Source organism: Antechinus flavipes, chromosome 5 (assembly GCF_016432865.1).
Source record: "Antechinus flavipes isolate AdamAnt ecotype Samford, QLD, Australia chromosome 5, AdamAnt_v2, whole genome shotgun sequence".
Classification (NCBI taxonomy): domain Eukaryota; kingdom Metazoa; phylum Chordata; class Mammalia; order Dasyuromorphia; family Dasyuridae; genus Antechinus; species Antechinus flavipes.
In genome coordinates, this window is record NC_067402.1 from 985,400 (window position 1) to 1,008,721 (window position 23,322).

At 65.4% G+C, this 23,322-nt stretch overlaps 1 protein-coding gene across 8 annotated transcripts in view; it reads left to right on the forward strand.

Annotated features, from left to right (window-relative positions):
- Nucleotides 1-20,005, forward strand: part of PPP1R9A (protein phosphatase 1 regulatory subunit 9A) — a 64,144-nt gene extending 44,139 nt beyond the window's left edge. For 2 of the 8 annotated variants that reach the window (XM_052000362.1, XM_052000363.1), the window contains 12 exons: nucleotides 874-1,029; nucleotides 1,746-1,799; nucleotides 2,747-2,976; nucleotides 3,414-3,510; nucleotides 3,590-3,746; nucleotides 8,735-8,892; nucleotides 9,079-9,275; nucleotides 11,068-11,266; nucleotides 14,807-14,926; nucleotides 15,059-15,082; nucleotides 15,428-15,610; nucleotides 16,379-20,005. In XM_052000362.1, the coding sequence (XP_051856322.1) occupies nucleotides 874-1,029; nucleotides 1,746-1,799; nucleotides 2,747-2,976; nucleotides 3,414-3,510; nucleotides 3,590-3,746; nucleotides 8,735-8,892; nucleotides 9,079-9,275; nucleotides 11,068-11,266; nucleotides 14,807-14,926; nucleotides 15,059-15,082; nucleotides 15,428-15,610; nucleotides 16,379-16,585 (1,782 nt within the window). In that variant the 3' untranslated portion in view covers nucleotides 16,586-20,005. Of the gene's footprint in view, nucleotides 1-873; nucleotides 1,030-1,745; nucleotides 1,800-2,746; nucleotides 2,977-3,413; nucleotides 3,511-3,589; nucleotides 3,747-8,734; nucleotides 8,893-9,078; nucleotides 9,276-11,067; nucleotides 11,267-14,806; nucleotides 14,927-15,058; nucleotides 15,083-15,427; nucleotides 15,611-16,378 lie in introns of those variants that run through there. The other 6 variants (XM_052000364.1, XM_052000365.1, XM_052000366.1 and 3 more) reach the window with 6 other exon arrangements.
- The last annotated feature ends 3,317 nt before the right edge of the window (nucleotides 20,006-23,322 follow it).

Below are 23,322 nucleotides of genomic sequence, written 5' to 3' on the forward strand. Positions count from 1 at the left end.
TCCTTGTGATTTTATATAATTCTATGACAAAACCCTTGGTATGAACGTTGCTGTTACCTTGAATATATGAATTTAGGAGATGTAATTTTTGCTACGTTTTTCTGAGTCACCCATCCATAAAAATAGAATGCCATCCATTTAGGTCTTCCTTCGTTTTTGTCATTATAGCTCTAATTATAAGGAGTATTTTTGGTTAAATTAATTCCTATCACTAATAATTCTCATTATTATAAACATCGGGTTTTTAAAAATAAAAATAAACTCTTCATTTCTCCCTAGATCTGACAGGCAAACTGTTCCACGCTCCTCCGATTTGCTTATGGTATCCGCCTTTATATCCAAGTCCTGTACACTCTTTGATCGTATCTTAGTAAGCGGCGTGACAGAGGGCTTTCCTGTCTCCCCCTCCCCCAGTCTCTCTTTGTCCCAAGAGCTGGAATCTTTGGGCTCATAAAACACCTTATTACCCTGGTTGCCGACCCCGCGCGCCGTGCCCCTGGCCTGTTCCACTAGGAGCGAGCGGAGCTTCCCTTCTGAGGCTAAGCGGCGCCTCCCCCAGATCACCGAGGAGCTAGAAGCCTTCTCGGGGAGATCGGGAGAGAAGCAAGGGTGTCCATGTCTCCCCTGTTACGCAGCGCGGCGCTGGAAATGGGCGCCGTGGCAATCGGGAAAGGAAAAGGCGGGAAGGAATCCAAGCTATCGCTCTGCCGATGACTTGCTGGTTCTCGGAGAATCAGCTGAAAAAGTCTCGGAATAAGGAGCAGCTTTAGCAAAGTCGCAGGCTAGAAAACAGACCCCGGGGACCCTCCTGTTACAGCCCCAGAGAGGGACCCGCAGGGAAGCTCCTTTGCCATTTGTCTGATCTCCCTTCAGACAGGGGAGTACGCCACGGACGAGGAGGATGAGGAAGTGGGGCCTTCGCTGCCCAGCAGGGACCTGGCCATTGAAGTGTTCGAGCTGCCGGAGAACGAGGATGTGTTCTCCCCGTCGGAGCTGGACACTGGGAAGCTCAGTCACAAATTCAAAGAAGTAAGTCACTGTAAGCTGTCGACGCGTCCCCGGAGGGGGGGCCTCCACAAGGGCCTCCCCCCGCCGCTGGGGCCGGCCCTCCCTCTCCCCCTCCCCCGGCCGCTGGGGCCGGCCCTCCCCCCCTCCCCCGGCCGCTGGGGCCGGCCCTCCCTCCCCCCCTCCCCCCCCCCCCCGGCCGCTGGGGCCGGCCCTCCCCCTCCTGGCCACTGGCTCTATTCGGGGACCCTGTTGGAAGACCACCCCCTAGGCCGTTCTAGCCTCTCAGGGCTGGTCTGAGCACAAGTCACCTTAGAATGAGGAGAGCCCCAGGGGGTGCTTGGGAGGCAGGGTGGTTCAGTGGCAGGTTGGGACTCTGAGACCTGGGCTCAGATCCTACCTGTGAGACTGACCAGCCCCCGGGGCCTCTGAGTCCCCTTGGCTGCCTCCAGTGAGAGGCCGTTGGCTGCGGAGGGGCGCCAGCAAATCCTCTCGGTTACTGGCAGAATTGCGGGGGGCTGGGGGAGCCCCGGATGTCGCCGTCCTTCCTCTGGTCAGTGTTAGCACTTGTGTCCTGCCTCCGAGGAGGAAGTGGGAGGGACTCGGACTGCTCAGTCCCCACCCCCCACCCCCAGCTGTGAAGAAGAGGCTGGGGTCCCACAGCCCTGGGAGACTTGTGGTGGGGGGCGGGTCTGCCGGGGCCGGCCCCGGAGCCCACCTTGTCCGGCTTTGGTTTTCAGCTGCAGATCAAGCACGCCGTCACGGAAGCCGAGATCCAGAAGCTAAAGAACAAGGTAAGGAGGGCCAGGGCCGGAGGGCTCCTCGCCGTGGGTGCGTTGGCGGGGCACGGCAGCATTGTGCTGGGTCACACATTGTGCTGGGGGCACGGAGGGCTGGCACGGAGGCCCCGGGGGGCACGGAGGGCTGGCATGGAGGCCCCGGGGGGCACAGAGGGCTGGCACGGAGGCTGGCACGGAGGCCCCGGGGGGCACGGAGGGCTGGCACAGAGGCCCTGGGGGGCACAGAGGGCTGGCACGGAGGGCTGGCACGGAGGCCCCGGGGGGCACGGAGGGCTGGCACGGAGGCCCCGGGGGGCACGGAGGGCTGGCACGGAGGCCCCGGGGGGCACGGAGGGCTGGCATGGAGGCCCCGGGGGGCACAGAGGGCTGGCACGGAGGGCTGGCACGGAGGCCCCGGGGGGCACGGAGGGCTGGCACAGAGGCCCTGGGGGGCACAGAGGGCTGGCACGGAGGGCTGGCACGGAGGCCCCGGGGGGCACGGAGGGCTGGCACGGAGGCCCTGGGGGGCACAGAGGGCTGGCACGGAGGGCTGGCACGGAGGCCCCGGGGGGCACGGAGGGCTGGCACGGAGGCCCCGGGGGGCACGGAGGGCTGGCACGGAGGCCCCGGGGGGCACGGAGGGCTGGCATGGAGGCCCCGGGGGGCACAGAGGGCGGGCACGGAGGGCTGGCACGGAGGCCCCGGGGGGCACGGAGGGCTGGCACAGAGGCCCTGGGGGGCACGGAGGGCTGGCACGGAGGGCTGGCACGGAGGCCCCGGGGGGCACGGAGGGCTGGCACGGAGGCCCTGGGGGGCACAGAGGGCTGGCACGGAGGTCCCGGGGGGCACGTAGGCCCCGGGGGGCACAGAGGGCTGGCATGGAGGCCCCAGGGGGCATGGAGGGCTGGCACGGAGGCCCGGCTGCCCCGAGGAGGGGCCTTGATGCAGCCTCTTCCCCCCAGCTCCAGGCCGCGGAGAATGAGAAGGTGCAGTGGGAGCTGGAGAAAAGCCGGCTGCAGCAGAACATCGAGGAGAACAAGGAGCGCATGCTGAAGCTGGAGAGCTACTGGATCGAGGCCCAGAGCCTGTGCCACACGGTGAACGAGCACCTCAAGGAGACGCAGAGCCAGTACCAGGCCCTGGAGAAGAAGTACAACAAGGCCAAGAAGCTCATCAAGGACTTCCAGCAAAAGTGAGGGGCGGGCGCTGGGGGAGGGGCGGGCGCTGGGGGAGGGGCGGGCGCTGGGGGAGGGGCGGCTGGGGGAGGGCCAGCCTCCCTCACGCTCCTGGAGCAAGGACAAAGGGGCTGACCGGACACGGGCCGCTGCTGGCCAGGCCCCCGGCCCCGCCCCCGTCAGTGACCCTGAGGAGCCTCCTCCCTCCTTCGGGGTCACTGTCCCATTCCCCACAAGCCCAGGGCAGGGCCCCGAGGTCCCCGCTCTGAGCCGGCCTCCGCCCCGGCTCCTCTGCTTCCGCGGGCCGGGGGCTCTCCCTGCTCCTTGCCAGGTGCCGGGGCACTTCCTCCCTGGGGTCCGGGGCCGGAGAGGGGGCCGCCGCCCGGCCTTGGGCCCTCCAGCTCTCGGCCTTCTCTGAGGTCTCCTCCTCCCCCGTCTTCTTTTCCCTCTAAAGAGAGCTCGACTTCATCCGGAGGCAGGAAGCCGAGAGGAAGAAGATCGAGGAGTTGGAGAAGGTGCATCTGGTGGAGGTCCAAGGCCTGCAGGCCCGGGTGAGTGTCCCCGGCCGGGCTGGGGGTGGGGGGCGGGGTGGGGGGCGGCCTCGGGCTGCAGCACGGCGCTCTCTCCCAGATCCAGGAGCTGGAGGCCGAGGTCTTCCGGCTGATGAAGCAGAACGGCACCCAGGTGAACAACAACAACAACATCTTCGAACGGAGCACGGGCCTGGCCGACGTCCCCAAGGGCGAGGCCGTGGGGACCCCGGACACCCAGCAGGTGTCCACTCAAGGTTCGTGCTGGGCGGCCGGGGAGGGGGGGCCGGAGTGAATGAGGGGGCGGCCGGGGAGGGGGGCCGGAGTGAATGAGGGGGCGGCCGGGGGGAGGGGGGCCGGAGTGAATGAGGGGGCGGCCGGGGGGAGGGGGGCCGGAGTGAATGAGGGGGCGGCCGGGGGAGGGGGGCCGGAGTGAATGAGGGGGCGGCCGGGGGAGGGGGGCCGGAGTGAATGAGGGGGCGGCCGGGGGGAGGGGGGCCGGAGTGAATGAGGGGGCGGCCGGAGTCAGCGGAGTGGGGAGAGCTGGAAATGAGGAAGCAGGATCTCCCTGAAAGGGCAGAAGTCGCAGTTAGGCCTTGTCCTGAATCGGATGGTCCTGCTGCCCTCCCTTCTGTAAGGCTGGGAATGTCCTGGATGTAGAAATGGGGAGCGGAGAGCAGAAAGGGGCAGCTGTCCCCCCTTTTCAGATGTGTCAGAGGCCCCCCCGGGACCCTTGTGGAACTGGACTCTGGCTCCTCTTGGGGCTCCTGGGGATCCTCAGCTCATGTGCTCTGCAGCAGCCATTATCTGGGCTGAGGGGCTGGACTGTGCAGCCTCTGCCTCCGGCCCTTCTGGGGCATCTCCGGCCCTTCCGGGGCATCTCTGGCCCTTCCGGGGCATCTCCGGCCCTTCCGGGGCATCTCCGGCCCTTCCAGGGCATCTCTGGCCCTCTGGGGCATCTCCGGCCCTTCCGGGGCATCTCCGGCCTTTCTGGGGCATCTCTGGCCCTTCCGGGGCATCTCCAGCCTTTCTGGGGCATCTCTGGCCCTCTGGGGCCACAGGCTCCTTTTTCTGCCCGTTCCCCCTCGGCCCCTCTCGGGCCTGGGCTCCCTTCTCTGCCTTTCCCAGTCGCAGGCGGCCCGCCCTCCCCAGCCTCTGGGCCCGCCTCGGCCTGGTCCCGGGGCCTGTGTTTCAGTCCTTCCCTGTGGGCCCTCGTGCTCTAGAGCGGGGAGAGGAGGAGCCGGCCGAGGTTTCCTCCCGGCCCCCCCCACCCCCACCCCCTTCTGCCGGGAGGACGGGGGCCGAGGCCCAAGTTAAAGAACAAAAAGTAAACCGAGGCCGCTAGGGCCGTGAGGGCGAGGGCAGCGCGGCAGGAGATGCGCGCCCCCAGAGCCGCTTTCTGCCCTGCATGAGAGGGGCAGAGGCGCCCGACCCCGCGGCCCGGCTGGAGGGAAAGGCCCTCGGGCCCAGTCTGCCTGGAAGGAAGCCAAGCCCGGTTGGGCTTTTGGGCATTTCAGGGACCCCGAGGGAGAAGGAGGGAAAGCGGAGAGAGAAGGGAGGGGGAAAGGACCTGAAAGAGGCCGGGGAGAGCTGGGGCCGGGCCGGCTGTTTCCCCAGTCTCTGGGAGCGAGGAGCCTCGGGCTTAGCCATGAAGTGCCTCCCGCCTCCATCCCCTACCCTGGGAGCTGCCCCTGTGCCCAGCATGGGCTCTGTCATCATGGGCACCACAGCCGCGGCTTCACGGGGCCGCCTCAGGGCTGACTGCACTGTTTCAGACGTGGCTCTGGCCAGGGCAGACAAGCCGCCCCAAGCTGGCACAAGGGGCCGGGACAAGGGGACGGCTGAAGCCCCCGGGGGACGAGGGGACGGCTGACGCCCCCGGGGGACGAGGGGCCGGCTGAAGCCCCCGGGGGACGAGGGGACGGCTGACGCCCCCGGGGGACGAGGGGCCCGCTGACGCCCCCGGGGGACGAGGAGCCCGCTGACGCCCCTGTAGAGGGGCAGGAGATGTGGCAGCACGGACTGGCCCATGTGGGCCAAGGAGTGCTCTAGTTACTAAGTTACCAGGGGAGCTGCTACAGTGTTGCCTTAGTGGTAGCTGAGGTTCTCCTGCAGGGAGGGGAGATCCTGCCTCAGGCCTCTGGGCCCGGGGCTTCCTGCAGCCCACCGGGAGTGGGCCGGGAAGGCTCCCAGCTTTGTCTCAGGATCACTGCCCCCCTCACCCCCAGCTACCTATTCTATTTCCTGCGTGATCGGCCCAGGGCCCTTAGGAGACACGGCTGTTAGCCCTGCCTCTGGGAGCTAGAACGGGAGCCCCAAGAAGTGGCCTCCAGCCCCGCTTTTGGTCCTCACTAGCAAGTAACCGGGCACAAGTAACAAGAAGCTACACGTTCTTAAATTAAAGCCTTAATTCCCTTCTCTGCAAACGGGGCCTTCATTAATCCGCCAGCATCTGTTAAGCACCTGCTGTTTGCTTGTTGCCGAGTTCAGTGACTGATGTGAGGATAAATACGGGGAGGTTTTTCCCCTTGACCTTGGAGGTCAAAGGGTAAATCAATAAGGATTTGTTAAGCATTAGTATCATTTCCTATCTGTTAATAGGGAAGGGAGGTGGTGACCAACACGGGAAGTCGTGGCTGGGAAAGAGTGAACGGCGTCCTCAGCTCCCTGCTTTCTGGCTTCATGTTAAGGGTAGTTCTTAGGGGCAGTTGGGGCCATGGAACGGACGGTGTGACGTAGTGGTTAGAGCGCGCTGCGTGGCCCGGAGAGGGGTCTCGGGCTTGGCCCTGTCTGTGTGACCCTGCTCGGGGGAGCAGGGAGGGGCTGAGAGCCAGCGCGGACCCTTCCTAGCGGGGCTGCCCCGGGCAGAGGGCACCGCTTCCCCTCGCCCTGCCTCGGCTTCCTGGGAAGTAACAGCACCTGCTGGCTTGTTGCCAGGGTTAAGTGAGAAGCTGCTTGTGAGAAGTGCTTAGTGCAGGGCCTGGCTGTACACAGGAGGCGCTCCATCACTGGGGGTCGCGCTCCCGCCCTTCCTCGCTTCATGTGGGTGGCAAGGAAGGTTCGTTGCTTCAGTCTTCAGAAGTGGGGTCCTGATTGCTGAGCACTACGGGTGCTGCTGCTGCCAGCGGGGGGCTAGGCCTGGGCCCCCAGGAGTGAGACGGGCCCCAAGGAGTGAGACGGGCCCCCAGGAGTGAGACGGGCCCCCAGCAGTGAGACGGGCCCCGAGGAGTGAGACGGGCCCCAAGGAGTGAGACGGGCCCCCAGGAGTGAGACGGGCCCCCAGCAGTGAGACGGGCCCCGAGGAGTGAGACGGGCCCCCAGGAGTGAGACGGGCCCCCAGGAGTGAGACAGGCCCCCAGGAGTGAGACGGGCCCCCAGGAGTGAGACGGGGTCCGAGGAGTGAGACGGGCCCCCAGGAGTGAGACGGGCCCCCAGGAGTGAGACGGGCCCCCAGGAGTGAGAAGGGCCCCCAGGAGTGAGACGGGCCCCCAGGAGTGAGACGGGCCCCCAGGAGTGAGACGGGCCCCGAGGAGTGAGAAGGGCCCCCAGGAGTGAGACGGGCCCCCAGGAGTGAGACGGGCCCCCAGAGTGAGACGGGCCCCGAGGAGTGAGACGGGCCCCCAGGAGTGAGACGGGCCCCCAGGAGTGAGACGGGCCCCCAGGAGTGAGACGGGCCCCGAGGAGTGAGACGGGCCCCCAGGAGTGAGACGGGCCCCCAGGAGTGAGACGGGCCCCCAGGAGTGAGACGGGCCCCCAGGAGTGAGACGGGCCCCCAGGAGTGAGACGGGCCCCGAGGAGTGAGACGGGCCCCCAGGAGTGAGACGGGCCCCCAGGAGTGAGACGGGCCCCCAGGAGTGAGACGGGCCCCGAGGAGTGAGACGGGCCCCCAGGAGTGAGACGGGCCCCGAGGAGTGAGACGGGCCCCGAGGAGTGAGACGGGCCCCCAGGAGTGAGACGGGCCCCGAGGAGTGAGACGGGCCCCCAGGAGTGAGACGGGCCCCGAGGAGTGAGACGGGGTCCGAGGAGTGAGACGGGCCCCCAGGAGTGAGACGGGCCCCCAGGAGTGAGACGGGCCCCCAGGAGTGAGACGGGCCCCCAGCAGTGAGACGGGCCCCGAGGAGTGAGACGGGCCCCCAGGAGTGAGACGAGCCCCCAGGAGTGAGACGGGCCCCGAGGAGTGAGACGGGGTCCGAGGAGTGAGACGGGCCCCCAGGAGTGAGACGGGCCCCCAGGAGTGAGACGGGCCCCCAGCAGTGAGACGGCCCCCAGGAGTGAGACGGGCCCCCAGGAGTGAGACGGGCCCCCAGGAGTGAGACGGGCCCCCAGGAGTGAGACGGGCCCCCAGGAGTAAGGCAGGGTCCCTGGCACAGCCGGGCATCTGCGGGGCCAGCAGAGGCCGGCATTCAGGGTCTGCCCGGCACAGGAGGCCCCCGGTGCCTCGGCCCTCTCTGCTTCTCACGTCCACCTTTCTGCTGGGTGGGTGTGGAGGTGGGGGGCACAGCATCTAAATCTAGGACAGGAGGGGGTGCTCAGCCTGCCTCCCCGGAGCACGCCGGTCTTAGTGTTTCCCCTTGAGCTGGTCGCCTTCCGGATCATGAGACTCTGGGAGGACAGAGAAGCCCCAGAAACATTTTCTAAGCGATTGATAATCGGCTTATTCGCGGGTTGGCGGCAAGCAGTGCACTGGTCATCCCTGCTCCATTCTGGGGGAGGGAGGCCCCAGCGACCTTAAATCCCTTCCCAAAGGGGAGTCCCCTGGCCAGTGGACGTCGGCCCTGACTGGCCTGACTGGAATTTCTCCCGAGGCCCCAGAGCCGTTTCCCCAGAGCATCATGAGGAAAGGTCATGGGGGGAGGGGGGGACAGATTCAGATCCGGTCCTCCTCCTGGCTGTGGGATTTTGGGAAAGCCGAGAGATCCCATCTGCCTCTGAGCCCACGCGCTTCCTTTTACAAGTTCATATGGAAAAAGTGAAGGTTGGGAAGGAGTGGGGGGTCGGGGGGGTCGGAGAATGAGGGCAGGGCAGGGGCTGCCTGTGAGCCCGATGCTTTCCCTGGGCCCAGCTTATCCTTGTGGCCTCTGCTGCCCGCCTTGGCAGCCTCAGCTTCTGGCGCCCCCGGAGCCTGGCTCCCTTCTGCCCCTTTGGGAGCCTGGGCCCCTGCCCCCTCCGGAGCCGCATAGGCCCTACAGCCCAGAGGCCGCACTCAGTCCTGATTCGGGATGACCTTTGAACGTTATTTCCTCAGACCTGAACGAAGCCGTCCCAGAGACAGAGCGTCTGGATTCGAAAGCCCAGAAGACCCGAGCCCAGCTCTCCGTGAAGAACAAACGGCAGAGGCCGTCCCGGAGCCGACTGTACGACAGCGTCAGCTCCACGGACGGGGAGGACAGCGTGGAGCGCAAGGTGAGAGCGCCCGGCTAGCCGGCCTTGGGCCCGGAGCAGGGGGCTGGCGGCTCTGCCCTTGCGGTGCCCCCCGTTTGCCTGTCAGGAGGCAGGGTAGGGGTCAGGGCACCCCACCTGGCTCCCCTCCCCCGACCCAAGCACTGTGGGCAGCCTCTGCCCCGCATAATCCGCTCTGTCCTCTCCCAGACCGGCGTCTTGGGGCGGGCACAGGCCGCGGTCCCCTCTGCCAGCCTTGCTGACCTGCCAAAGGAAGCCCCATGGCCAGCCGCGGGCGCACCGGCCACCTTGCCGCTGTTTCGGGGGAAGCGCTTTCCTCCGCTCTCCTTCAAAGCCCGCTCCTTCCCATCGATCGGCCGCCACCGAGAAGGCGGCCCCAGGAAAAGGTACCGCTTCCTTCCTCCGCTTCACCTGCTCTGCGTCCGGGCTTCCGGCCGGGCCGTCCTCTCTCGGCACAGGAGGCCGCTGTCTCTGCACGGGGTGGGAGGAGGCCCCGGTGGAGGCCACCCCGGGACCGCGCAGGGCGCGGGGACCCCAAACCGAGGGAGCGCCCGGCCAGCAGCCCCGGCGGGTGGGCGTCGAGGTTCCAGGTCCAGGTAGGTGCCGGGCTGCTGCTGGCTCACTCCCGGTGGGGACGCCGGGCTGGACTGCGCCGAGAGCTCCCAGAAGCGGGCCGGGTCCAGAAGTGATCCGGGCCCGGGAGAGGAGCTGCCGCCATGGGACAGGGCCCGGGCTCAGGCTTCTCCCGGTTCCGTTAACAAACCGCGGGCCCTTCTCCGAGGCGTCGGCCGCTCGGCCCGAGGACCCGAGAGGAGTGTGCTTGGGCGCCGGTGCCTTCCTGCTCCTTGTCCTTCCCTGGCGCGTCGAGCTGAGGGAGAGCTCGTGGAAAGTGGTGAGGGGTGCAGAGCACCCCCTCCCTGGGAGCTGAACCGGGGCCGACCCCGAATGGAGCCGGGTGGGCCGGAGGAACCGCCCAGAAGCCGAGAAGAGCTCTGCCCCGGCCGAGCTGCGCCGCTTAGTGACAGGAGGGCCCAGGAGGCCGAAGGGGACGTCAGCGGGCCCCGGCAGCGCCGTGTCCCAGGCAGGCCCGCCAGCCAATGGCCGTCACCAAGGGGTGGCCAGCGGAGGGACACAGCTTCCGGCTCCTGCACCCCCAAGAGGGAAGGGGTGGCCCAGAGTACATCAGCACTTGTCCCCGGAGGTGGGAAGGGGGCGCCTGCGTGGATGAGCCGCGTCATGGAGGCAGAAGGACCCGAGTTCAAATCCAGCCTCAGACACATGTTAGCTGCGTGACCCTGGGCCCTGACTGCTCCCTCCCCTCAAAGAAAAAAAGGAGAGGACAAAACAAAGCAAAAAAAGTTCATCGAGCTTCTTAGGTCATCGCTTTGGGCTTAACAGAAAAGAAGGCTTATGGGGCGCAGGGGATGCGATGGAGGACGGGACCCCGGAGGCCTAAAGGCTGAGCTTGAGGGGCCGGGACTCTGGGAGCTGGAGGCGTGGCCCGAGGGGGGTGGAGCTTGAAGAAAAGGCGGGGCCTGAGGCAGAGGCGGAGCCTAAAGAAGAGGTAGAGCCCGAGAAAAAGGTGGGTCCTGGAGGGGCGGAGTCCAAGGAAGAGGCGGAGCCTGAAGAAGAGAGGCGGAGCCTGAAGAAGAAGAGAGGCGGAGCCTGAAGGCAGGGGAGCTGAAGAACGGGGGAGGCGGAGGCAGAGGAGGGGCCGGAAAGGAGGCCAGCCCCTCGGGAGACTCCCGGCTGGTCAGCGCGGCGGCACCTGCCGGAGGGGGAGAGGCCGCGGGGGCGGGCCCCGGCCGGAGCCCGCCCCGCCTCCACGCCCGCCGCAGGACTGGCCCGGGGCCCGCGGGGAGACGGCCCGGCCGCACGTCGGCTCCTTGGGGCCCTCTGGTCCGCGGCTCGGAACCTGGCTCCCTGGCGGAGCGCCGGCCCCCGGGCAGGGCGGGTAGGGGCGCCGGAGCGGAGAGAAGCGGAAAGTGCCGCCCCGGCCCCGACCCGCACCTTCTGGGTCTGAGAGACAAGTGCTCCTGGAGAACCGCTGCCCCGCCCAGGCCCCCTCCCAGGGGGGAGGGGCGAGGGGGGACAGCCCCCGCTGCCGCAGGGGCCTGCAGGGACCCTGCCCCGCCTGCCGCCGCTCCCCGGCCCTAACCTGCGCTTTTTCACAAACAGGGTCTTCAGAGCCAGGCTGCAGAATGTGGAGCCTGAGCCGCCTCCCGCAGCGCAGCCACCCCCACGGCCGCTCCACGCTCCTTTCTCGTGGTTTAGTGCCCGCGGAAAAGGACCCCACGGCTCCCGAAATCAGCCGGCGCCCGCCACTGCCCCGGAGCCCCCTCCCGGGCAGCTAAGCTCAGATAAGAAAGGGTCCAAGGTAGCCAACCGGGGCCAGACAGCTGGCCCGGACCCCTCCTCGTCCTCCCCACCTGCGTGTGCTTGATGCCCTAGCTGGTGATATCCAGGACCCGGGCTGCGGGAAAGGCCTCCTCGCTTCTCCCCCTCCCCTCCGTCCCCCTTTCCCTCCTTCCCCTCCCCTTCCCTTCTCCCTCTAGTGCCCACACAGACCTGCCCTGTGGCACCTTCTGGGTCCCTGGGCTCCTGCAGGGTAGGGGCAGGATTAACCTCCCCTCCGGCTGTGCCGGGCCCCGGGCGCCTCCCCCAGTCTCAGGCGGGAGCACCAGGCTGCTTTTCACATAGACCCAAACCAGCCCAGCAGGTGAAGAGTGACCCCCGGGCCCCCCGCCTTCCCGGGACAGTTGGGGCCTGGGGGAAGGCAGCAGAGCAGGGGGCTCTTCATCGTTTGTGGGGAGAAAAATAGCAAGTGCCATGTAGGGACGGGGTCCTATGGGACCTGACACAGAGCCTGTAATCTCCGTTTAGGAGATTAGGTGACCCTTCACCTGTGTACCTTCCTCTGACCTTTACTAAATTAGATTTTCACACTCCCCCTCACATCCCTTCCCCCCACTCCCCCTCACATCCCTTACCCCTTCCCCCCCACTCCCCCTCACATCCCTCCCCTTCCTCCCACTCCCCCTCACATCCCTTCCCCCCCCACTCCCCCTCACATCCCTTCCCCTTCCTCCCACTCCCCCTCACATCCCTTCCCCTTCCTCCCACTCCCCCTCACATCCCTTCCCCCCCACTCCCCCCCTCACATCCCTTCCCCTTCCTCCCATTCCCCCTCACATCCCTTCCCCTTCCTCCCACTCCCCCTCACATCCCTTCCCCCCCACTCCCCCTCACATCCCTTCCCCTTCCTCCCACTCCCCCTCACATCCCTTCCCCTTCCTCCCACTCCCCCTCACATCCCTTCCCCCCCACTCCCCCTCACATCCCTTCCCCTTCCTCCCACTCCCCCTCACATCCCTTCCCCTTCCTCCCACTCCCCCTCACATCCCTTCCCCCCCACTCCCCCTCACATCCCTTCCCCTTCCTCCCACTCCCCCTCACATCCCTTCCCCTTCCTCCCACTCCCCCTCACATCCCTTCCCCCCCACTCCCCCTCACATCCCTTCCCCCCCACTCCCCCCACATCCCTTCCTCCCACTCCCCTTCACATCCCTTCCTCCCACTCCCCCTCACATCCCTTCCCCCCCACTCCCCCTCACATCCCTTCCCCTTCCTCCCACTCCCCCTCACATCCCTTCCCCCCCACTCCCCCTCACATCCCTTACCCCTTCCTCCCACTCCCCCTCACATCCCTTCCCCTTTTCTCCCACTCCCCCTCACATCCCTTCCCCTTCCTCCCACTCCCCCTCACATCCCTTCCCCTTCCTCCCACTCCCCTTCACATCCCTTCCCCTTCCTCCCACTCCCCCTCACATCCCTTCCCCTTCCTCCCACTCCCCCTCACATCCCTTCCCCTTCCTCCCACTCCCCCTCACATTCCTTCCCCTTCCTCCCACTCCCCCTCACATCCCTTACCCCTTCCTCCCACTCCCCCTCACATCCCTTCCCCTTTTCTCCCACTCCCCCTCACATCCCTTCCCCCCCACTCCCCCTCACATCCCTTCCCCTTCCTCCCATTCCCCCTCACATCCCTTACCCCTTCCTCCCACTCCCCCTCACATCCCTTCCCCTTCCTCCCACTCCCCCTCACATCCCTTCCCCTTCCTCCCACTCCCCCTCACATCCCTTACCCCTTCCTCCCACTCCCCCTCACATCCCTTCCCCTTCCTCCCACTCCCCCTCACATCCCTTCCCCTTCCTCCCACTCCCCCTCACATCCCTTCCCCTTTTCTCCCACTCCCCCTCATATCCCTTCCCTTTCCCTCCCACTCCCCCCCTCACTTCCCTTTCCCTTCCCTTCCCTTTTCCCTCGTCTCCCTTCTCTACCTCAGTCCTACTTGGGGTGAGTCAAGGTGCTGTCAGAGAGCCGGACTGTCCCAAGGAGTGTGGGCAGAACCTCGGCCTCTCTGGGAGAAGGGAAAGCTGGGGACAGCACACCCACCTGGAGTGCCCTCTCTTTGAGAAATGGGGCTGTCCTGAGGTGGGATTCAGGGTCTGAGCCCTGTTCCCTCGGGCTGGAACAGGAGAGGGAGACGAGTGAAGTTCGGAAGGCTGGTGGCACTCTGGGCTGTGGAGGGCATTGCGTGCCAGGCAGGGTTCAGGCTCGTCCAGAAGCACGGCCTTGAAGGCCACACAGGGAGCTGCCAGATGGGAGGGTGTCATTGGCCAGAAGGGATGCCCAAGGCCTGGTGAGAGGGAGGGAGGGAGGACTGGCAAACATCCTGGCTATGAAAAGCTGAAGCCATCTAGGGGGTTGCAGCTCGCGCCCCGACCACTTTTGGGGGATAGAGCCTCAAAGCCCCCGGTTTGGTCTGGGTGTTTGCCCTGGAGAGGAAGAGTGGGGTGGCATGAAGGAAGGGATGGTTTCTGAAGGAAGGGTTAAGGGAAGTCTTTCAGGATGTTTGTAGGCAGTTGGGGGGGCCAGGGACGGCAGACGTGTGTCAGAGGGAATAACTGCAGGGACGAAGCCTGATGGGAGTAAGAGTCAGGATGCTGTCAGAGCACCCCGGGGAGTGTGACAGACAGCGGGGGTCTTCACCCTCTGCCACCAGCTGAGGTGCAGAAGGGGTTCCCCAGTCAAGAGGGGCCCAGCCGGGATGGGGGCAAAGTCAGTGCAGGCTCAGGGAGGCGGGGTGCTCTTGAGGGGCTTCAGGCAGTGCTGGGCAGCCCAGAGGGCAGAGCACACCCCTTGGTGCTGGGAGCACCCAGGGAGAGAAATCTGACCAGAGAAGGTCGGTGGGGGGGGGGGGGGAACAGCTGGGATCCCATAGGGGAGGGAGCTGGGCCTTAGAGGCAGCAGAGAAGGATGGAAAGATCCAAAGGATGCCTTTGGAGCTGGGTCTCTTCTGTGGCCCCACGAGGCTGCCAGGTGAGGCTGCTGGGGGGTGGGGGGCAGAATCATGGCCCCGCAGATGGGCGACATCCCAGGCAGGACGGGGAGACACCTTCGAGAGTTGCCCGCAAAGCCCGGGGGCTGTGCTGGGGGCAAGGGCCCGCTCCCAGAGAGGTCCTGGAAGGCTGGAGGGCAAGGAGGCTCTGGAGGCAGCCTCTGAGCTGGCCTCCCCTCAGACTCTTCCCGGGAATCTTTCGGTTTGACTCTGACTGGAAGAGCAGACGACAGCGGCGTGGCGCGGGGCTGCTGGAGGAGGCTCCAAGACAGCTGAGCCCGTTTGTGGGTGGGCAGCGCCCTTCCCTGAGCCCCCATCACGGACCGAGGGCCCACAGACTTCCGGCCAAGGGAGCTGTGGGGCAGCGATGCTCGGAGGCCCTGTGGGCGGTGTGATGAGGACTGGGAGCTGGAGACCGGAGCCCTCCCCGGGCATGCTGGGAAAGCAGCTCCTGAGGGGCTGTGGAGCTCCTTGCCCCCTCCCGCCCTCACTCTTCCTTCCCTTCTTTCCTGCAGAACTTCCCCCTCCCCGACGATTTCAGTCCCAGCAGCACGAGCTCTGCGGACCTCAGCGGCCTGGGGCCCGAGCCCAAAGCTCCGGGGCTCTCCAGATCCCTGGCCCTGTCCTCTGATGAGGTGCGTGCCCCCTGTGGCCCTGGGGGGGGGGTGGGGGAACCTGAAAGGTCAGCATCCTCTGGGCGGCCCCCTCCCTGAAGGAGGACCCTCTTCTGAACGCTCTTCTTTCCTTCCCTTCACGCTCTCACTCAGAGTCTGGATATGATTGATGATGAGGTGAGAGCCCCGGGCTGGGGGGATGGGCCAGAGGGGACCCCAGCACGGGGGCCGCTGCTGCCTCTAGAGACAGGGGACTTGGGGGCCCCCAAGAGCTTCATCTTGTAGGGTCAGAGCAGCTCTGAACCCGTCCTCCCCAGGCTGCCCTTGGGCCTTTGCCCGCCGCTTTAAGCAAGAAAAGATGGCCCCTTTCCTCCAAGGGGCACTTCCTGAGTAGATTTAAGGGTGTTGTGCCCCCCCTCGGGCACAGAGTCTGAGTTCAGGTCTGCCTTCTGTCCCAGGGGAGGGGGCTGTCCTCCCCAGCCAGGCCCCTGGTTCTCTGAGCATCCCGCTGCTCCTCCGCAGATCCTGGACGAGGGCCAGTCCCCCAAGCACATGCAGGGCCAGGGCCGGGCCGTGCGGGAGTGGAGCGTGCAGCAGGTGACCCAGTGGCTGCGGAGCCTCAACTTGGAGCAGTACGTGGCTGAGTTTAGCACCCAGAGCGTCAGTGGGGAGCAGCTTCTGCAGCTGGACGGCAGTAAGCTCAAGGTGAGGGGGGCGCCCTGGGCCCTTCCCCCATCTCCCCTGTCCAACGGAAGGGTCTCCGGGGCCATCCCACCGTCCTGGGCACTCGCCGGGAGCCTCGAGCCTCTTCCTGGGCAGGCACTGATCCGCCACCTGCATTTCTCCCCCTAGGGCCCTCTCTGACAGTCTGGGGGTGCAGCGGGCCCCCAGCAGGGGTGCTTCAGGCGCCCCTTTCCTGCCACCCCCAGCCCCCGCTCACCTGGACCCCCGTTATTAAGCATCCGCCTTGCGCGGGGCGCTGTGCTAGCGCTGGGACCCCGCCCTGCCCTCGGAAAGCTCCTTTAGTGCAGGGGGGATTCGTGGTTGGAGGAGGGAGCCAGGTGCTGGGCGGAGCTCGGAAGGCCATCCCCCAATCAGAGGAGGCCGGGGAGGTGGAGTCAGGGGCGGCTGAGACTAGCTGGGTGAACCTTGGAGTCCGATGCTGAGTTTCTGTGGGGACCGAGCCCCCGGCTCCCACCTGCCCAGCCCAGGGGTTCCTTTTGGCCGAGGCCGCCAGGGACGACAGCGGCCCCGCCCCTCCGGGGGCCAGTCTTGCCCAGTTCCGAGATGAGGCCGAGAAGGGGGGGCTTCGGCCTCGGACAGCTCCCGGCCTCTGCGCGCCTCCTGCCGGGCTCGGGGCCGGGCTCAGGGGCCGGTCAGAGTTGGGGCCCCGGCCATGTTTGGGGTTTGGGGCCAAGCTCGGGGCTCCAGGCCGGGCCACGGCCCTGATGGGATGGGATGTGGCTTTGCCAGGCCCTCGGGGTGACTTCATCGCAGGACCGAGCCCTCATCAAGAAGCAGCTCAAGGACATGAAGGCGGCCCTGGAGAAGGCCCGCAAAGCCCAGGAGAAAATGGAGAAGCAGCGGGAGAAGCTGCGGAGGAAGGAGCAGCAGCAGAGGAAAGCTCGGAGGGCCGAGCCCGCTTCCCCTGAAGCTCCGGAGGGCGGGACTGAGCAGTGAGGCTGCGCCCGGCTGGGGCGGGTCCCGGCGCCTGCCTCCGGCCCCGCCTGGGGCTCCCCGCAATACCTAACTGTGGGTGCTCTGGGCTCCAGCCCGGGGGGATCCCAAAGCACCGAGAGAGACTGAAGGGATCACGGGGTGGGCGCGGGCAGGGCCTCTTCTCCAACCCCGCCCCCCCATGGGGGCCCCCCTCGGGGTCCCCCCTTCCCTCCGCACCAGATTCACCCACGTGGGGCACGGGAGCACATGCTGGAGAGCCAGGCAGGGCCTGGACACGGCTGGCATCCATGGCTCCTCCCTGGAAAGGCGAACCCGCCCTCCCCAGCTGTCCTTCAAGAGGAAGCCAGAGCCTTAAAGTGGAGGGGGGGGCATCCAGGGTGGTGTCCAGGGAGGGGTGGGAGCGAGGCTCCCTGGACAGCCCCGGACCAGACTTCTGCCCCGTGCTCCTCCTCCCCTTCGGCTGGTCAGCTGTGCTGACGGGCATCCCCACTCCCTCATCCCCACAATTTCGGAACAGGAAATTGCTTTTTCTACAAGTCAGGACCCCCAGGAGCAGCCTGGCTGGGTTGTGACCAGGACTTCTCGTTTTTCTTTTCTACTGGAGATTTTCCATGGGGCTGGGCTTTGGGTGCGCTTTGGAGGAAATGGAAGTGCCCAGTGTGGGGGGCAGGCCAAGAACCTCCCTCCTGGGGGGGGCTGCTTCTGGGTCCACGGCGTGTCCTCACGCCGTCATCCAGGAGCCAGGAGGGGCTGGAAGTTACAGGTCGGGGGAAGGAGGATCCTTTTCAAATTGGTGGCCGTACAAGCACTGCCCGTGTCTGTGGCCGCCGTCCTCTGTGACCCTGGGGAAGGGACCTGACCTCCCAGAGGAGCCCCACTGGGCGGGGCCTGGACTTTGGCCTTGCTGTTTCCCGGGGGCTGTGCCCCTTCCAGTCCCGCAGAAGACAAGGCTGCCCTATGCTGGGTGGAGCCGGGGTCTCCCTGCCCAGGTGTTGAGATGGCAGAGGTCCAGGGTGTGTGTGTCTGAGTTGTCCCTCTCTCTTCCTTGGAGTTGGAGGTTGAACCTGGGATCTGTCCTCCAAGAGAGGGCCCCCCAGGGGCTTTCTGGGGCGCTTTGGCCACTGGAAAATGGAACATTTGGGCCCGTCCACGAGGTACGAACTGGGGTCTTCGCTGTGATCAGTTGTTGCTTTGCCTTCAGGTGTGTTGCTTTGGGAGTGGGGTGGGTCACCTTCACAAGAATCCCTGGGACTCAAGCACAGTTTACACCAGCGGGCAGCAGCTGGCAGCAGGGTGGGCATGTGATGGGCACAGGTCGCTGCCAGAAATGGGGAGGGTGTGACTGGAAGCTTGTGGGCCAAGGTGAGCAGCAGCTCTGACCCGGCACCAGCTGGGACTGGCCACAAGTGGACGCGGGGCGCGGTGCCTCCAGATCAAGAATGGAGAGGCCCCCAGGCTCCCGGCAGGAAGTCACAGGAAGCTCCAGAGCGTTCCCCGCTGGCAGGCCCAGTCCAAGGCTGCCTCAAAAGAAGCTGGCCCATGGACACAGGAGCGAGCTCCCCTCTTGGGCGTCATGGCACGGGCCTGGAGCTTTTCAGAGAAGGAAGCCACAGCTGGGGCCCAAGCGGGATACGATTTCTGGTCTTCGGGGCCGCCCCGAGTGGGGCTCCTTCATTTCTTCGTTGCCAGTCTCGAGCACTGCCATAAGAGCCCAGGTGGGGACGGAGCCCCTGGGGCTGCTGCATCTGGCTTGGGTCAGTCATTAGGCCCCAGCTCTCTCGTCCGGATTCGTGTTCTTTCGGGGGTCTCCCTGTCTGCTGAGGAGCCTTGAGGTGACCAGTCTTGCAATCCCTTCTTGCCCCATGAGCCATAACATCGGTGGACCTCCCCCAAGTTTCCGTTGGCTCCCATCAGAAACATTGAACTGGAAACAGAAGAAGGTTCCTGCTCACAGCTCCGGGTGATGTCTGGGGCCTTGGGCTGAGGCTTGGGGTGTCTCCCAGCATGTGTGCGACCAGCTGGGAACTCCTCAGCGTTCGTTTGGCCCCAGAAGGGGAAGGAGCTTCCTGCGGGATTTCCCTCCGGAGCCATGGTCTCCCAAGCTGGGGGGGAATCGGGTGGCCGGAAGCGGATGCCTAAGCTGGGGCTTACAGGGTCTCCTGATCACTCACATTGAGGCACTGAAGGGCAGGGGGGCTGGGGGTGTGGGTCCCCAGCTGACAAGTCACCACGGACCCTGCACGCTCTCCACGTGGGGCAGAGGCAAGTTAGTGTCAGGAAGGCATCTTGGTCTAAAGTCCACCCACCTCTGGCCACTCTGCGGACGAATGATCCGGAAGAGCAAGCCCAGCGGTGGGGACCGCGACGCCCCCGAGCAAGCGTGAGAGCCGTGACGCGGTATCACTCACCTCCGCGGGCACATCTGAGGGAGACGGGAGGCAGCCGCCGGCACGCGGATGTGCGATGGGCCCCCGGCCCCGCCCGAGCCAAGGCAACGTGAGGACCTTTCCGGGCCCGGCAGAAACGCGCAGCCATTCCAGCCCCTTCTGAACCCTGGCACGTTTTCATTCAAACTCCTTTGTGGGGGGTGGGCAGATGAAAAGGTGGGAGGGCTTCGTAAGTCATGTGCCGCCGGAGGCGGGAGCTCCGTTCTTGTCCGTGTCTGCCGGGGACCAGGCTTCCCGCCACTAGAGGGCAGTGTGGGGGCAAAGCAGGCCCAGGGGCCGGCCGGGAAGTGGGGTGTGCGTGGGGGAGGCCGTGGGTGAGTGGGAGAAGCCGGGGGGCGTGAGTGGGTGTGGGGCGAGTGCTGTGTACGCGTGCGGACCTCGGGGCTCCTGTCCCTCGTGTCTTGATGTTTCGATTTGCACACCTGTGGAGGAATTCCATGCGAAGGGACACGGGGCCGCGAAGGCTGGCGCGGGGACCGCAGGGCACTCGCTGGGGGGCAGAGCCTGGTGCCCCTCCCAACCTGGGCACAGCCAGCCTCCTAACTACTGCTTTTGTACTTTTCGGTGCCCGGTGCCGCGGGCCACGCTCTGCTGACAGAGCCTTGGGCAGCCCCGAGAGAGAAGAGAGGAACTATCCGCTCTCAGTCCTTTTCCTTTTCATCTTTCTTTCCTCACCGAGGGAAACCCACGTGTGCAGTAACTCCGAGTCTGTAAGGATAGCATGTTATCCCAAATTCCTAGTTTGTACATCTCGATGTCTGCTCGTCTGCATGGAAGAAACGGTGCCGTGTGCGGGCGCCTCGTCCTTGGCCCTCCATCGAGTGAGTGCGCATCCCGGGCGCTGTTGGTCTTCCGGCCAGGAGAAAGCCCCCGATGACTCGAGATCTCCTTGTGTAAATAAACTTGCCGTTGAGTATTATTGTTGTCACACAACGAATGAATGCAATAAAGAGCAGGCTTGAGATCTGTCCAAGGTGCTTTTGTCCTGGTTCATGTCCCGGCCCGCCCCGGCTCTTGCTCCGCCCCGCGAGCGGAGGTTCCACACTCGCCTCAGACGCTGCCTCCTCCCCCAGGTCCCTGAAAATTGGAGGGACCCAGGAGCCCGGCAGCCGTCACTGCGGAGGCCGGGGGCCATGTCCGGGGCTTGCCCGGCGCCGCTCTTATACTCGGAGAGAAATCCCGGGCCCTTAGCCAGGCGCCCGTCAGAGCTGCAGAGTTCGGCCCCGTCGTGGCCGGCAGCTCGCGCCTCACCGGCCCCCTCGCTGCCCCTCCGCGACAACGTAGGCCACATTCTGCCCCCGTCGCTCCCACCCTTCTGAAGTAAGGAAGAGAGCCATCCTTTCCAAGTCTTCAGGGAGTTTTTAAAGCAAATAAACGCCGTTTGTGGCTCAGACCTGGGGCTGCGTTCAGTCATTTAGCCCCGCCTGGCTCTTCCTGCACCGTGGCATCCCAGGCCCTTCTGTGCCCCGCTCGCTCTGCGCCTCCGTCCAAGCTCACGCTGATCGTCTCTGTGGTGCTCCCCATCCCGTCTTCTGCTCTTCCCTCCTCCTTTTATCTTCCATCTTTCCCGGTTTCAGGGTCTTGTCCAGTTTATGTGGCCCACGTGTTTGAGCTTCAGTGTCTGCGTTTGGCCTGCCAGAGAGCAGCCCGAGCCAGCTCCAGGTTACTTGCTTTGCCCTTGTTTGAGGCAGAAGTGGTCAGCGTGAAGGCCGCCTGGGGCTCGGTCCAGCTTCTGGAAGAGCCAGTCTGGGCTGGGGTCTCTGCAGCAGGTTATAGGTCACGGAGCCCCTGACTTCCGCCGCTTCCGCATCAGTGGGTGGAGTGCAGAGTTGGTTACTGGGGTGTTGGATGGTGTCTCGGGTATAACGGGCTTGGGCTGGGGTTGTCCCCCGGGGCTGCCTTCTCCCCCCTCCCGTCATGCAGGCTATTCCCCAAGGGATTCTTGCCCACACTCACACAATCTCACACACACAGTGGCCCCAAATCCAACGCATTCCCATCCACTTAATGTCACTGACACCCAAATGCCCAGTGCGTCTGCACCTGTTTGCCCGCGCCAGCTGACCTTGGACCTTCACAGCCTCCGGTTTTCCTCACCACTGGACACACCTGCAGCTGAGCTTCCTTCCACTTTGGGCCCATCAGAACCGGAGCTCTCCTGCCCCCCAGCCCCCCACCCCGTGGCAGCCAGACGCCCCCACCTGGGAGGCTCTTCCCACGTGATTGGTTTAGTCTCCTCCGGGGTGTTCTTGGCAAAGACCCTGAAAGCATTTTCCATTCCCTTCACTCAGGGAGGGGAGGATCTTCTCCAAGGTGGGACCTGATAGAATTGGGGGGCCATCGCTGGCTGGGCCCCGAACCCTCTCCCCGACCACACACGACTCACTTGCTGGGCACCAGAGCACCTTGGCAGGCCCGTTTATTTTTCCCAGCAGCAGGAGAGCTCTTGAGAGAGGGAGGGAAGCCCTCTAAGAGTTCAGGCAGAACAGACCGGGAGGAAGTTCCCAAGGGCCTCTCAGAGGGCTGAAGAGCCAAGTTAGCAGGAGGGAGCTGGCGTTTGGCAGGGGGCTGGGCTCTCCCAGCTGGGCCCTCCAGCTCTCCTGGCCGTTCTATCTGGCCTGGATTCTCCTGGCTGGGCTCTCTGACCTGGACTCTCCTGGCCGGGCTCTCCGACCTGGGCTCTCCATCCTGGGGTCTCCAGCTCTCCTGGCCGTTCTATCTGGCCTGGACTCTCTTGGCTGGGCTCTCCCACCTGGGCTCTCCAGCTCTCCTGGGATGGGATGGGCCTCCCTGGGCCTGTTTTTCTCAGATGCCGAGCTGTCCCTTAGGTACTTGGCTGGGCCAGGAGCGCTCAGGACAGGTTAGGGACGGACTGCTTCTCTGTCTTAAGCCTCTGGGGCCTGGGATCAGTGCCCTGCGGTCAGTAACACTCCCTGAGGTGTGCAGGTGGCCAGTGGGAGAACAAGGGGATTTAGCCTTCCCTTTCCCAGGTTATGCAATCCTGGGCCAGCTCCCCATTAAACAGCAGCTTTCAGATCACGGCAGAGGATTAGCCAGGGGCTGGGGGCAGCTGGGAACCAGGCAGGGGAGTCCCACGAGGAGAGCAGCCTCCCCACCCCACAGCAGCCCCAGGCAGGAGAGACTTGAGGGCAGGAAGGATTTCTCAAATGTCTTCGGGAGAAGCTGCAGCCAAGGAGGTTGTAGAGGAGACGTCCTTGGGAGGGGATGGGCCAGAGGAGATGCCCTTGGGCCAGGGCAGAAGAGGAGATGCCCTTGGGTGGGGATGCCCTTGGGCCCGAATCTGGACAGACTCATCCATTGGCCAATCAGTGAGCTCGAGGCAAGAATCTCCAGGCCTGGCTCTGGGAAGTCAAAGGTGGGGAGCCAGTGCAGTCGGGATGGGAAAGCCTTGCAGGAAGAGCATCTCCCCGGCTCCCCACCCCCTGGAAGCCATGTCTTGTACTGACTGCGGGTGCCCCCATGCCCGTGTGTCCCCACCCCCTCCAAGACAGGGCGTCACCCTCCCCCAGGGTCTAGCACTGGAGCTTAATGAATGCTGACAGAGAGGCTGGGGGGGGGGACGAGCCCAGGGTGGGGAGGGGGCCAGAGGGTCAGCGGCAGGCTGGCTTTAGCCCCGGCCACTCCAGAGGCCGCTGACCAGGTCTGAGGCAGAAGGGGCAGCGCCAATGGGGCCACATGGGTCGCCCTGGGCAGGCGTGCCCCTCTGGCAGGGGGGAAGGGAGAGCTGGGGGGGGGGCTGGTCCGGCAGTGTCTCCCAGAGCCTTGTGGGTAATGTGGGGGGGCACTGGCAGACAGGGAGTCGCTGGGGAGGTGGGGGAGACCCAGAAAGCCAGCTCCGAGGAGAGCAGTGGAGACACTGGAGCAGGGGGGCTGCCAGGGAGTGGAACCCCAGCCCCGTCTGGGAATGTCAAGCTCCGTGTTTTGGATGCCTTCGTCACGTGGCCACGTGTTCTGGAGCCCCTCCTCTCCCAGCCCTCCCCCCTCGCTCCATCCCTGCTGACCCATTTGGGAAATTCTAGGCTTTAGGAGCTCAGGACTCCCCCCCCTCCCATCTGCTCCCGCCCCTGCTCCAGCGCGTTTCAGGGCACTGAAGGCATTTGAAGAGGACACTGTACAAGGGGAGCATTGGGGAGGGGGGACAAAAGCCAGGAGGCCCCGGAACTCAGCGAAGGCCGGTGGGGGGAGGGGGCGTTCAGACCGGAGGAGAGACCCGGGGGCGCCATTGGCCTTGCCCTGGCTGGAGAGGAAGGCCCGCGGGGAGGGGGCCAA